At 33.3% G+C, this 15,208-nt stretch overlaps 1 protein-coding gene across 3 annotated transcripts in view; it reads right to left on the bottom strand.

Moving 5' to 3' along the window:
- Epha6 (EPH receptor A6) overlaps positions 1–15,208 on the bottom strand; it is an 891,558-nt gene that overhangs the window by 174,160 nt on the left and 702,190 nt on the right. For 2 of the 3 annotated variants that reach the window (XM_010644592.2, XM_010644584.2), the window contains one exon: positions 2,274–2,399. The exons of the other annotated variant lie outside the window; for it this stretch is intronic. In XM_010644592.2, coding sequence (XP_010642894.1) covers positions 2,274–2,399 — 126 coding nt within the window. The remainder of the gene's footprint in view (positions 1–2,273; positions 2,400–15,208) is intronic. 3 annotated transcript variants of the gene reach the window in all.

Here is a 15,208-nt window from a genome sequence, read left to right as displayed (position 1 = left end):
CTAGAAACGTCTTATGAGACTTTCAAAATACTGTGACATATAATCAATTGTAGCAAGTATATTAATTGCTGTCCATAGTAGATCAACCTTCAGCCAACTATTTGAAGTGTCACAGTTTCAGCTAGGAGAGGATCTGTTCTCACATTGATCTTCTAAGCTGGAAAGGGATCCATTCAGATGTTAGATGCTGAAAACATACTTCAGGTTGTTAAAAATTTGAAACAATAAAAACTCCTCATGATTACTGCTTCATTCCTCTTTACAAAAAATTAGAGAGAAAAATTCTTGGGAAATAAATTATAGTTTCATAGAAGAGAATGAGAATTAAGTTCAAAATTGTAGCACTCCTTACTGAAAAGTGACAAAGTATACAAGGACCACTTATCAAAGTGATGTAACATAGGAAAAGTGAGTTAATTTTAGTTTGAGGGAACAGGAATAGGTTTAGATCTATAAATTTTTTATGAAGCAATTTTATTATGTCTGATTTGTATGTAAGTCATGAGAAATGAACAATTTTTTCCCTATAAAAGCTGGTGGCAAGTTTGGCTTGAAGCCTAGAAGAACAGAATGCTAGAATATTCTTCAAGGCCCCTCTCTGGAAAGTTTGTTTCTGCGTTTGTGTTGTAGAAAGATCATCTTCCTTCCATCATTTCCAGGGGATAAATGACAAGGGTTATTTTATTATATTTTATTTTTTACCGGTAATATTGAATAATTCAAATCACTACTAAACTTTATCATTTCTGCCAAATATATCTGAATTTACCAGATTTATCATTAAAACAAAGCCATTAAATTACACATCATCTGTTCATCTTAATTCCAATCACTGAAAAATCAATTATGTATGCGAAAGGTACATTTTTATACTACAGCTACTTTTGAGAGCTCAGCCTATACAGATTTTCCCTTCCAATCTTTTGCAACAATAGCAACAGCAGGAGCAGCAGCAACAACAGCAAAAACTTCTCATATAATTGATACTACAGCATTTCTATTTCTAGGGAGGAAAATGTGACAGAATACCCATTAGAATTAAAATTATTAATATTTTTTGGGGGGAGTCCTGGGGATTTAACTCAGGATCTTGCACTTGTGAAGTAGGCTGCAGAACCACTGAGCTAAATCCCTGGCCCAAAATTGTTAATATTTTAATTCACATAATTTTCTTACTCATCAGTGGTGTTATTGGCTATAAAGTCCATAACAATGTCACTAAATTATTCAACTATAAAAACAAATGGGATCAAAGGCTATTTGTAGTTTGTTAACCTTTCATTTGTAATAGATGAAAACAATTGAAAGGTGAAATAAAGACTGTATAATAACCTCAGGGTTTGTTGCTATAATTATTCTAAGAAAACAAAGCTACATGAATTTAGGGAATTTGTTTCTATAAGACTTCCCAGTCTTTTCAAATGTTCTCAGTGATGTTGTCAAGTGAATAGCCCTCTTAAATACAGTGATGTTACTACCATAATATGTAAGATTATTATTATAATAAAATGTAAGAATTATGACAAAAGACTTAACAATCAATACTCTAGTTCTATTTTTCTAAATCACATATAAAATATGTTTGGTTTGTCCTTCAGGTATAATGGAGGAAAGCAGCTGGTTATTTTGCTAAATGACAGCAAAAAAATAACTTGTAATTATAGTCATATTGTGGATAACCCATAATGTGTTTCACTAAACTTTGAAATTGCAACTTCAATATTCTATATTTTATTTCATGGCTTTGGTCAGACTGTTTTTTTAGAGACTACTGCACATTAATTTTCTTTCTCAAAAATTTCTTCAAATTTGCTACTTTCTGGCTTTTCTTCAAATCATTTTTCTTTAGCTAAATTAAACTTTAATTAAATATCTATAAACCCACTGAAATATGGAATTACTGTTTCTGTCAAGAATACTTAGTTTTTAATTCTCTTTTCTGGCCAATTCCAAGTAGCAAAGTGCTTAAACCCACCCTTACTTTATTCTTGAGTTACAATGTAGGGATCTGAATCTCTGGTTCTTAGATACAAATTTTCCCAGTAGATCAGTGTTATGTTAATTGAATACCTGGCTTCTAGACAGTCTTTCTGCTTCCTTTATGCTATTTTGCACTATGTATCATAAATGTGGCCTCTGACTTACAGTCACTTGCATTTCTTCTCAAAAACAAATTTTAGAAATATTCATTTTTGTATTGTCAGTCTACTAAAGTCTATCCTATAATTTTTCTGTTTTATATGGCAGCAGAAAAGTTCACTGGAAGTACCTACCAGCAGGAATCCTGGGGGGCAAAGATCCTCCCCCTGGCACTGGATGTGGGGCCTGGATGCTATTTAAAAGCCCTGCCCTCAGGAAGCTGGGACAAAACGTCTCCACCCCAATGGCCGGGAAGGATCCTTTTAAGAGATAAAAATTGACATTAATCAAGGTAGTCTACATTGAAAAGTTACTGATGATCATTTACTTGGAAACCTACAGTCAACAAAGATATCAAATTTTATAAGGAAGCTAGGAAGTTAAAAAAGTGAATGCATTTTTCAACCCATAAATTTCTAAATTTAGTCCAATTTCTTGAAAAGAAAACTATCAAATAATTGCAACTAAAGGATGAAGAAACATCAGAATGCTAAGATAAAATTATAAAAGGTACATTTAGAACAAAGTCATGTCATACAATGATGCCGTAGACATAAAAGTAGTCATTTATGTTTTATTTTTACAGAGTTCATGTCCACATCAGCCATAAACATACAGAAAATAACTATGATGGAATCTGAAGTCTAGGCTGTGCCAAAAGGAACTGTTTTGCTTTAGGTAAATCAATATTAATGACTACAAAGAGGAAAAGTCATACATGCAGTAATTACATATATTTTTGAAGCAAGCATGAGATAATAAAACAATTCTTCCTTTATTATATTTTCTTTTTAGGGAAAAGACATGAGAGTTTGCATAGGTAGAACCATATGCGTTTTTTGTTTGTTTGAAAGAAAGATATTGTGAAACATAAAAAAGTAAGCAGTTTAAAATTTATCCATGAAGTTATATAATTGATCTTATACTAAAAGCATATCAGAGTTGAAAAACACTTTTTAGAGATAGCCTGAAGGGTAGAAATAATGTCATATAGTTCTATTGTAAAGAAAAAGAATGACTTAGTCATATAAAGAAAAAGGGATATAAATGAAATGATCTTTAAGAAAATTTGAAGAAAGAAAGTAGTGACTCCTAGTAATGTTAATATGCTACACATTTAGAAATATTTATTTGTTTTTGTTAGCTTTGTTTACATTATCACAAACTGCTAATTTAGAAATGATGCCCACTAAACTCCTAGAAGGGAACTAAATACAGATATTACTTTATTGATACGACTACATTGATTATTGCTTTTGTTGATGTGACTGTCTTATTTAATAGAAGCTTTCATTTCCTTCCACTTTTTATGTCATTCATATTGGCTTTGTTGTGTTTCTTTACCTTGATTAAATAGGTCTTTCATTTATCATGGGATGTCTTTCTTAAGGAACTCTCATTTTTTAATAGCTGAAAATAAAACAAAACAAAAACTGTGCACATGCATAGATACTCATTTGAAGTATTGTACAATGTGACAATAATGCCCTATCACTTTCTCCTTAAGGTCCATCATGCCAACAGAGAGCATGAGGCACTGAAGTTCTAAGTTTTCACAATTCAATCAGGAAAGCATGAAACTTCTTATTGTTGGAATTTTCTCATCTCTTAATCCAAGAGAATTTAAATTTTAGGACTTGATGACAAATACTTTTAGTCTGGCTTTCCAAACTGTCCAAGTTGCTAACTCTCTCTGGTTCATTTTTTAAATTATGGGATAATTTATTAATATTGTAGCTGAAAAAATAATGTCTAAAGTCTACAGCAAGAGAAATGTCAATTTTGTTTTTTCATGTGTATTTTGTTTTTAGTTACATTCAGCAGAACAAATATTTATTAGTTAAGAATTTATTACTTTCAATATTTGAGTTTCCAATTTGTTGATGCTCTTGAGTCTTTTGTTAGTATAATGAGTCTCAATTTTGGTGAGATTTTCACTTTTAAAGCAACACAATCCATGACTGACAAAATGAATTACTGATATTTAGCTGGTGGAAGGCTGAAGGTGTTGCAATATGTGATATACTCTCTGCTGAAAGGAACTCTCTCTCCAGATGCTAGTATCATCCACTGAAAAACATTAAAGAATCATTACAAAAAAGTTTGCTACTTAGTTGGTCATACAATGAAAATATGATGTGAAAAAAAAAGAAAACGAAACAACCCATATCTTGCCATCTGTATTGATAAATTAATAGAGGATTTGGATTACCTAGATCACTTCATTTGAAAGTAAGGTTGCCTGCAAAGTAAGTCATTTTCAAGTAATTAAAGAGTATTTGATGCAAGCTTTATGAAACAAAATCCATCTAAAATAACTTCACATTGGAATTAGGTATCATTAAGAATTTGTGTAAAAGATAACTTGATTCTTGGTGCTTCAGTTTCCTCATTTGTAGAATGAAAACTTACCAGACCCTAACTCATGGGGCTGTTTATGAGGGTCAAATGAAAGCAAATGATTATAACATGAACCAATATCATTACTTAACAGGCCTAATTTTTACAAATAACTTATTTATGTAGGAAATAGAAATAAAACTGATGACATTTTCCAGTTCTTCCCTCCTCCTTTTACACAAATCCCTAATAGAAGAAAACCCTTCTTTGAAAACTAAATATCAATAATTTAATTTTGATGTCACAAAGTTTAATAAGGAGCCATATCCTATAATATTAACTCTTAATATGAGATATTATTATTTTCATTAGCAGGTTTTGCAAATAACCATTTTGATCTATGTGTGTTAGAAATGTAACTCAATTGAATAAAATTTAAAACTGAAAACTTAAAGTACATGCACTCCTATGTGTGCTTGAGGTGATGAAGGAAGGTTAATTTGCTTGTTACTGTTTGGTCCTCCATTTCACTTTTTGTCCAGTGATGAATTTACTTTTTACAATATTTTCCAAAATTAGGGTGGAGGGTATACCATCAAAGTGCAAAGAAGACAGGCAGTAGGAATAAAACACTAGAAATTCCATTTCTGCTTGTGCTTTATGTTATCCTTTAACAATTGCTATTTTTGTGAATATTTTATAAATATATATAATACCATACTAGTTCATATAAGTGCATTATAAATAAAATATACTCATGATACTGCTTATCCCCAGAATGTTTGTGCAAATATTTTTATTATTAAAGCTGTGTAATCAGAGGTTTTGGAAGATTGCTTGTTTAAATAATAAAACAGTGAATAAAAGGCCAAAGTATGGATAAAGTAAATAATCTTAAGACCTTTAACAGTTAGAGCATAGCTGAATTTTATTGGCCTAGGACAATGACCCTGGAAGATCACATTGCCCCTTACACAGTAGTTCTCAACTTTGGATATATTATATATTTCTAATATACTTTATATTAGAAAATGAATAACAAAGACCCAAATGAACAAAGAATATGGAAAACCATTATGAAGTTATAAATACCATAAAAAGTGTGGATGTTATAATAAAATTCTAAAAAGAGGAGGTCACAAAAAAATCGCTGGGAACAGTATTAAATGTAAGGATTTCATTGTATCATAAGACATCTTAACATAAATATGTGGCATTTTTTGTATGTTGTGCATGTGTGTAATTATATTTTATAAACAAATAAGCTAAACCTATAGATTTTAAATTATTAAATTTTGTACTATAATTAATATATGTGATTATTATTTGAAAATATTTTTAATTTCAGCCAGGCGTTTAGCTCAGTGGTGTTACACCTGCCTTGCAAGTGCAAGGTCCTGACTTCGATCCCTGGTACTGGAAAAAAAATTTAATTCAGAGGAAGGCCTGTTTAGCCGCTCCCTCCCTGCTGGTGCCTCTGCAGCCATTGCTCCAGCAGCAGGAAGTTAGCTGCGTGGGTGCCCCTGAACACCACACCCTCATGCTCTCAGACCTTATGATTGTACCAGTCATGGGACCCACCCTGCAGAGGCAGAGATTTCTGAGCTCCCAACTTTGAACATCTTTAAAGAAGGGGCAGGGGAAACCTGTAGCAGAACTGTGTGGAGTTCAACCCTTCAAGAGGTCAGGGAACTCAATCTGGGCCTTGCAGCCTGAGGTCAGTCTGAATCATGGGGTTCTGCCATCAGCTAACTGAGATCAGGGGACTTGGTTCTTCACATGGATGCACATGTTGTATATTATGACAGCAGAGATATAGTCTGACACTCAGCAAATTCTTTCTATTTTCTACCCTCTTTCTCCAACTCAGTCTCTTCCTCCACCTATTATCCCTCATCTCCCTTTCTGTTTTTGTGATTGATTTAATGAGTTGTTTTCCCTGATATTATGAAAATGAGAATGTCTATGAGTCATTAGAGACCCAAAAGCCAAAGTGCAGCTATCACAGGAAGATTTAAGTAATAACCCAAAAATAAACCAAGGACAATCCAACAACAAAAATAAAAATGAGAAAACACTTAAGCAAGACACAAAGACAGTCTTCCAGTTCACCAATGGTAAACAGTAGGGCAAATGAGGATGAAAGGTCTGAGAGTGAACCAGCAGGAAACCCTGAACCCATAGCACAGGAAGTAACAAAATAGGTCAATCAGGCTCTAGAAAAATTCAAAACAGAAATAATTTCCCAGATAACCATAGAGATGGCAAGCAAAATGAAAGCCATGATTTGAGACTCTAGAAAAAAAAACCTGACAAAAAATAGGTGAGCTCAGGACCATGATAGAAACCATGAGTGCCCAGCATAAGAAAGAAATGGAAACAATAAATGCCCAACATAGGAAAGAAATGGAATCCATAAAAAAGATTCAAACAGCTATCCAGGAGATTAAAAATTCTACTGAAAGTGCTTGCAACTGAATGAAAGAATGCAAAGATAAGAGTTTCAGATATAGAAGATAAGATTGCAATCAGTGACCATGCAAAGAGAGGTCTCCTAAAAACAGTAAGAGATCATGAGAAATTGATCCAACAACTTGTAGACAATGCAAAGAGGAATAACATAAGACTGATAGGAATCCATGAAGTAGCATGAAAAAACACAAATGACTTTAAAGAGCTGTTCACAGAATTAATGACAGAAAACTTCCCAAAGAGAGGGGAAGAATTTGACATACAGATAAGTAAGGCATATAGGACTCCAACTAGACACGATTAAAAAAAATCTACACCTAGACATGTAATAATCAATATTCCAGAAATCCAACAGAAGAACAAATTACTATAAGTAGTAAGAGAAAAGAAACAAATCACAAGCATAGGAAAGCCCATCAAAATCACAGAAGACTTTTCAACACAAACCCTTAGGTCAAGGAGAGAATGGAGTGAGTTATTTCAAGTCCTAAAAGAAAACAACCTCCAACCTAGACTGATGTATCCTGCAAAAATCTCTTTCAAAAATGGATGGGGAAATAAGATACTTCCATGACAAAGAATACCTGAGAAACTACATGAATACCGAACCAGCACTACAAGGAATTCTAACAATATCCTAAAAAAAGACAATGAAGGTAACAACACAATGAGACTCAACAGATCAAATCAAATAGGCAAGGCAAGAACCTAAAAGGAGAAGGTGAAAAGTAAAAAGAGTCAACAAAAGGTCAATAACATGACAATAAAAGGTGAGTACATAACAGTTATACCATCAATGTCAATGGTCTCAATGCACCAATAAAGAGAAATAGACTGGCAGAATGGATTAAGAAGCAAAATCCAACAATATGTTATGTACAGAAAATACACTTAGTGCAAAAAGAAGCCCATAGACTGAAAGTGAAAGGATGGAAAACAATTCTCCATGCAATACTAGCCCAGAAAAAAGCAGGGGTAGGAATCTTATTCACAGACAAAGTAAATTTCAAACCAAAACTGATTAAAAGAGACAAAGAAGGCCACTACATTCTTGTAAAGGGAACAATTCAAGCGGAAGAGGTGACAATCATAAACATATATACACCAAATATGAATGCCCCCAGCTATATAAAAGAAAAATTAAGAAACATGAAAAACCAAATAAGCACTAATACAATTGTAGTGGGGGATTTAAACACTCCACTATCACAAATAGACTGATCATCTAGGCAAAAAATCAACAGCAAAATGAAACAATTGAATCGTGCTTTTGAATGCATGGACTTAGTAGATCTCTATAGAGTGTTCTAACCCACAAAATCAGAATATAACATTCTTTTTGGCTGCATATATGTCATTCTCCAAGATAGAGCACATATTAGCTCATAGAACAGGTTTGAACAAATGCAAAAGAATCAAAGTTATTCCCAATATATTATCAAATCATAGTGCAATCAAGCTGGAGATCAATAGCACAAGAAATTGTGGGAACATCACAAACACATAGAAATTGAATAATATTCTCCTGAACAATCAATGGATCATAGAGGAAATTAAAGAAGACATTAGATAGTTTTTACAAATAAATGAAAATACCAATACAACATACAGGAATCTATGGGACACAATGAAAGCAGTTATTCATGTAAAGTTCATAGCATTGAATGCCCACACTAGGAAAACAGAGTGTGCTCAAGTAAACAACATAATGATGAAACTTAGACTCCTAGAAGAACAAGAGCAAGAAAAACCCAAAGCTTGAACAAGAGAGGAAATTATAAAGATTCGAGCAGAAATCAATGCAATGGAAATTAAGAAAACCATATAATAAATTAATTAATCAAAGGGTTGGTTTCTTGAAAGAATAAATAAAATTGATAAACTCTTAGCTAATCTTATCAAAAAAAGGAAAGAAAAGGCTCAGTTTCATGCAATTAGGAATGAAAAAGGTGATGTTACAGCAGACCCAACAGAAATCCAGAGGCTAGTCAATACCTACTTTGAGAACCTGTACTTTAACACAATGCAAAAACAGAAGAAATGGACAGATTTCTAGATACTTATGAATTACCAAAGTTGAACGAAGAAGATAAAAACCTTTTAAACACCCCAATTACAATCAGTGAAATTGAAAATATAATTAAAAGTTTACCAACAAAGAAAAGCCCAGGTCCTGATGGATTCACTGCTGAATTTTACAAGACAGCTAGAGAAGAACTGCTGCCATTACTCCTCAGACTTTTCAATGAAATTGAAAGGGAAGCAATACTTCCAAATTCATTTCCAGAAGCAAGTATTACTTTGATTCCCAAACCTGGGAAAGATGTAACTAAAAAAGAGAACTACAGGCCAATCTCCTTGATGAATATAGATGCAAAAATCCTCAATAAGATACTAGCAAACAGAATACAGAGGATCATTCATCCTGAACAAGTCGGATTTATTCCAGGGATGCAAGGATGGTTCAACATATGTAAGTCAATAAATGTAATACACTATATTAACAAAGTCAAGGACAAAAACCATATGATTCTCTCAATAGATGCACAAAAAGCATTTGACAAAATCCAACACCCATTCATGATAAAAACCATGCAAAAAATTGGAATAGATGGTCTATATCTCAACTTAATAAAGGCTAACTATAATAAACCAAAAGCCAATATCAAATTAAATGCCCCAAAACTGAAAACCTTCATGTTAAAATCAGGAACAAGACAAGGATGACCACTATCACCACTCCTCTTCAATATATTTCTGGAAATATTAGCCATAGCAATTACACAGGAGAAAGAAATTAAAGCAATAAAGATAGGAAAGGAAAAAGTTAAACTGTCATTATTTGTTGATGATATGATACTCTACATTGGAGACCCAAAAAACTCTACCAAAAGACTTCTAGACTTAATTGACACTTTTTGCAGAGTAGTTGGATACAAGGTCAACTCCCCAAAATGAATAGCCTTCTTATACACAAGTAACAGATTCACTGAGAGAGAAATTAGAGAAATAATTCCTTTCACAATAGCACCCCCAAAAATGAAGTATCTATGAATCAATCTAACAAAAGAAGCAAAATACCTCTACACTGAAAACTACAGCACTCTGACAAAAGTGATCAAAGAGGATATAAGAAAATGGAAAGATATCCCCTTCTCCTAGGTAGGAAGAATCAATATAGAGAAAACAGCCATACTACCAAAACTGCTATACAGATTCAATGCAGTGTCAATTGAAATTCCAACACTATATTTAACAGAACTAGAAAAAGATTCCAAAAATTCATTTGGAATCTTAAGTGACCTAGAATAGCAATTCTAGACAATAGACAAAAGCCATTCTAGACAATAGATAAAAGCCATTCTAGACAATAGACAAATGGCAGTTGGTGTAACAATTCCCAATTTAAAACTATACTACAAAGCCACTGTGATAAAAAGCACATGGTACTGGCAAAGAAACAGACCTGAGGATCAGTGAAACAGACTGGAAGACACAAAAACAACTTCAGAGGTACTCAGTTATCTCATCTTTGATAAAGGAGCTGACCGTCCCCAATGAGGAAGGATGGCCTCTTTAATAAATGGTGTTCTAAAAACTGGATCTCAACCTGCCAAAGATTAAAACTAGACCCTTATCTTTATCCATGCACTAAATTAAAATCCAAGTCAATTAAAGATCTAAATATTAAAATAGAAACACTAAACTTGTTGGAAGATAAGTTAGGCAGAACCCTTGATGACATTGGCACAGGAAAAGACTTTATGAATAAATCCTCAGTAGCATGGGAACTAGCAGAAATAATAAACAACTGGGAACTCATCCTGTTGAAAAGCTTTTGCACTGCAAAAGTAACCATCAACAGAACTAAGAAACAACCTACAGTGTGAGAAAAAAATTTTACCAGCTGCTCCTCAGACAAAGGACTATTATCTAGAATCTATAAAGAACTCAAAGCAATCAGTACCCCCAAGTATAAAGACCTGGTTCACAAATGGGCATCTGAAAAGAACAGATATTTCTCAGATAAAGAAGTAAAAGCAGCAAGTAAATATATGAAAAAATGTTCCACATCACTGAATGGCTGCTATCAAGAAATCAACCCATAACAAATGTTGGTGGGGTTGTGGGGAGAAAGGAACCCTTCTCCATTGATGGTGGGAGTGCAGTGTGGTTCAACCACTATGGAAATCAATATGGAGATACTTCAAAGAGCTGGGACTAGAGGTTCCATCTGACTCAGCCATCCCTCTTCTGGGTATCTTTCCAAAAGAATTAAAAGAATCACACCAGAGTGATATATACACACCCATGTTTATAGTGGCACAGTTTGTAATAGCTGAAACTTGGAAACAGCCCATTTGCCATCAGTTGGAGATTAGATAAAGAAGATGTGGTTTTTCTATAAAATGGAATACTACTCAGCCATAAATAATGAGAAATTAGATTCATTTATAGTAAAATGTATACATATTGAGGATATACTCCTAAGTGAAATAAATAAGTCACACATGTGTAAATACCGAATAGTTTATCTGGTGTGAATAAACTGTAATAGCACACAAATCTTTTGCTCATATTTTCATCAGCTAATTTATCTTTTGTTGCTGGAGTTTATGAGTTTCACATATTCCTTGAATATTAACTGCTTATCATTGTATGGGGTTATTCTTTATATAATATATATGTGTATGTATATATTTTTTTCTTTTATTCTATGGGCTACATTTTCCTTTAGTTTACTGTTTCCTTTACACTTCAAGAAATATTTAAATATTTCTCAGATGTTTATTTTGCTTTTGTTCATTGCAATTTTGGTGTCAGGCCAGAAATTATTACTAATACCAGTGTTGTGGAGCTTTCTGAACTCCTCAGTTTTATTCTAGAAGTTTTATAGTTGTAGCTTTAATGTGTAAAATAATTTTGAATTTTATTTATATTTACAAAGGAAATAAATTAATTGAAATCTTTAAAAAATTGATTTCATAATATTTGGACTGTTTCATCTAAAATGCATAAAATATAATAAACACTAAACACAGTAAAGTAGCATATATATATGTATGTACATATTTATATATATGTATATATATGTGTATGTGTATATATGTGTGTGTATGTGTGTGTGTGTCTGAGTGTGTGTGTGTGTATGTATATATGGCTTGTAGATAATTATTATCTACACAGTGGACAGATTGGCTCAAAAATGTTTGCCAAAAGGGCATCACCAAAAATCTGCGAATCAGTGGATGGAGTCTTGTGCATTCACAAGAGAGTTCCTTTCCTCATCCTTGAGTATGCAGTAGTGAATTCTGTAACTGACACATACAAGCCATTCCATAAGTATGTTTTTGACTAACTATGCTACTTCTGGTAAGAGTAACCTCAAAAAGTTAAGGTAACATAGTTTGTTAAACCAAATGCTGTGCCAAGGACTGCTTTTCCAGAAGAATGCTCTCTTCTGAACATTCAATGATTTTCTGTACTCCCATTTTCTTTTTTTTTTTTCAGCTTTGATTGAGTTTATTGGTACATTTTAAGGATACAGTACAGTTGCATTCATCGTTGGGATCTTGTACCTCTACATGACAGGTCTTGGTTCTCATTTTTCCCCTTGGCCCTGCCCTCCCTTCACACCCTTCTCCCCTCCCCATCTACAAACACTTTTTTCCATCATTTCATTATCTCACATTTTTTTCTTTTCACTTATTACCCTTCCCCTACCCATCCCATCTTCCCTACACCTTTAGCCCCTTTCTTCCCATTTCACAATGTCAGTAATCTTACTAGGATCTTATATATTATTATAGTTTATTCACACCAGAGAAACTATTCTGTATTTACACATATGTGACTTACTTATTTCACTTAGGAGTATGTCTTAAATATGTATCCATTTTCCTATTAATAAGTCTATTTTCTCATTGTTTATGGCTGAGGAACATACCATGTTATAGAAAAACCACAGCTTCTTTATCCAGTTTCCAACTGATGGGCAAATGGGCTGTTTCCAAGTTTTAGCTATTACAAAACTGTGCCACTATAAACATGGGTGCACATACTTCTCTGTGATATGATTCTTTTAGTTCTCTTGGAAAGACACCCAGCAGAAGGATGGATGGGTCAAATGGAACCTCCAATCCAAGCTTTTTGAGGTATCTCCATATTGATTTCCACAGTTGTTGCAGCAGTCTGTACTCCCACCAACAGTGGAGAAGGGTTCCTTTCTCCCCACAGCCCTACCAACATATTTCATTGGTTCATTTCTTGTTCCTGATTTTAACGTGAAGGTTTTCCATTTTTGGCCATTTAACATGATGTTGGATGTTGGTTTTTCACAGATAGCCTTTATTAAGTGGAGACATAGACCATCTATTCCAATTTTTTGCAGAGTCTTTATCATGAATGGGTGTTGGATTTTGTCAAATACTTTTTCTGCATCTATTGAGAGGATCATGTGGTTCTTGTCCTTGACTTTATTAATATAGTGTATTACATTTATTGATTTACCTATGTTGAACCATCCTTGTATCCCTGGAATAAATCCGACTTGGTCAGGATGAATGATCTTCTTGATGATCCTTTGTATTCTGTTTGCTAGTATCTTATTGAGGATTTTTGCATCTATATTCATTAAGGAGATTGGCCTGTAGTTCTCTTTTTTAGTTACATCCCTCCCAGGTTTGGGAATCAAAGTGATACTTGCTTCCAGAAATGAATTTGGAAGTATTGTTTCTCTTTCAACTTCATTGAAAAGTCTGAAGAGTAATGGCAGTAGATCTTCTCTAGCTGTCTTGTAAAATTCAGCAGTGAATCCATCAGGACCTGGGCTTTTCTTTGTTGGTAAGTTTTAATTATATTTTCAATTTCACTAATTGTAATTGGGGTGTTTAAAAAGTTTTTATCTTCTTTATTCATTTTTGATAACTCATAAGTATCTAGAAATCTGTCCATTTCTTCTGTGTTTTCCATTTTATTAGAGTACAGGTTCTCATAGTATGTATTAATGATCCTCTGGATTTTTGTGGGATCCGTTGTGACTTAGCCTTTTTCATTCCTGATTGCATGAATCTGTGCCTTTTCTTTCCTTTTTTTTTTTTTGATAAGATTTGCTAAGGGTTTATCAATTTTATTTATTCTTTCAAAAAACCAACTCTTCAATTCATTTATTTTTTGTATCATTTTCTTAGATTCCATTGCATGGATTTCTGCTTGAATCTTTATAATCTCCTCTCTTGTTCAAGCTTTGAGTTTTTCTTGTTCTTGTTTTTCTAGGAGTCTAAGAGTCATCATTAGGTTTTTGTTTGAGCTTGCTCTGTTTTCCTAATGTGGGCATTCAGTGCTATACATTTTCCATGTAGAACTGCTTTCATTGTGTCTCAAAGATTCCTGTATGTTGTATTGGCACTTTCGTTTATTTGTAAAATCTGTCTAATTTCTTCTTTAATTTCCTCTATGATCCATTGATTGTTCATGAGAGTGTTGTTCAGTTTCCATGTGCTTGTGAAGTTCCTAGAGTTTCTTGTGCTATTGACCTCCAGTTTGACTGCACTATGATCTGATAATATACAGGAAATAACTACAATTCATTTGCATTTATTCAGACCTGTTTTGTGAGCCAATATGTGGTCTATCTTGGAGAATGATCCATGTGCAGCCAAAAAGAATGTGTATTCTGATTTTGTAGGGTGGATTACTCTATAGCCATCTATTAAATTTATGTGTTCCAAAGCTTGGTTCAGTTCTAGTATTTCATTGTTGATTTTCTGCCTAGGTGATCTGTCAATTTGTGATATTAGGGTATTTAAATTCCCCACTACAATTTTATTAGTGCTTATTTGGTTTTTGTGTTACTTAATATTTGTTTTATATAGTTGGGGCATTTATATTTGGTGCATATATGTTTATGATTTTTCATCTCTTCCTCTTGAATTGTTCTCTTTACAAGAATGTAGTGACCTTCTTTGTCTCTCTTAATGAGTTTTGGTTTGAAATTTACTTTGTCTGCAAATAAGATTGATACCCCTGCTTTTTTCTGGGCTCTTGATGCATCGATAATTGTTTTCCAACCTTTCACTTTCAGTCTGTGGGATTCTTTTTGCACTACGCATGTTTCTTGTATACAACACAGTGTTGGATTTTGCTTCTTCATCCCTCTGCCAGTCTATTTTTCTTGATGGTGAATTGAGGCCATTAAAATTGATGGTTACAACTGATATGTTCTGACTTCTTATTGTCAAGTTATCGTCCTTTTGTT

This window comes from Fukomys damarensis, unplaced genomic scaffold, assembly GCF_012274545.1.
Source record: "Fukomys damarensis isolate Sample0158 unplaced genomic scaffold, DMR_v1.0_HiC HiC_scaffold_24, whole genome shotgun sequence".
Classification (NCBI taxonomy): Eukaryota; Metazoa; Chordata; class Mammalia; order Rodentia; family Bathyergidae; genus Fukomys; species Fukomys damarensis.
Note: the sequence above shows the minus strand (reverse complement) of the source record. Positions and strands in the feature narration are given on the sequence as shown.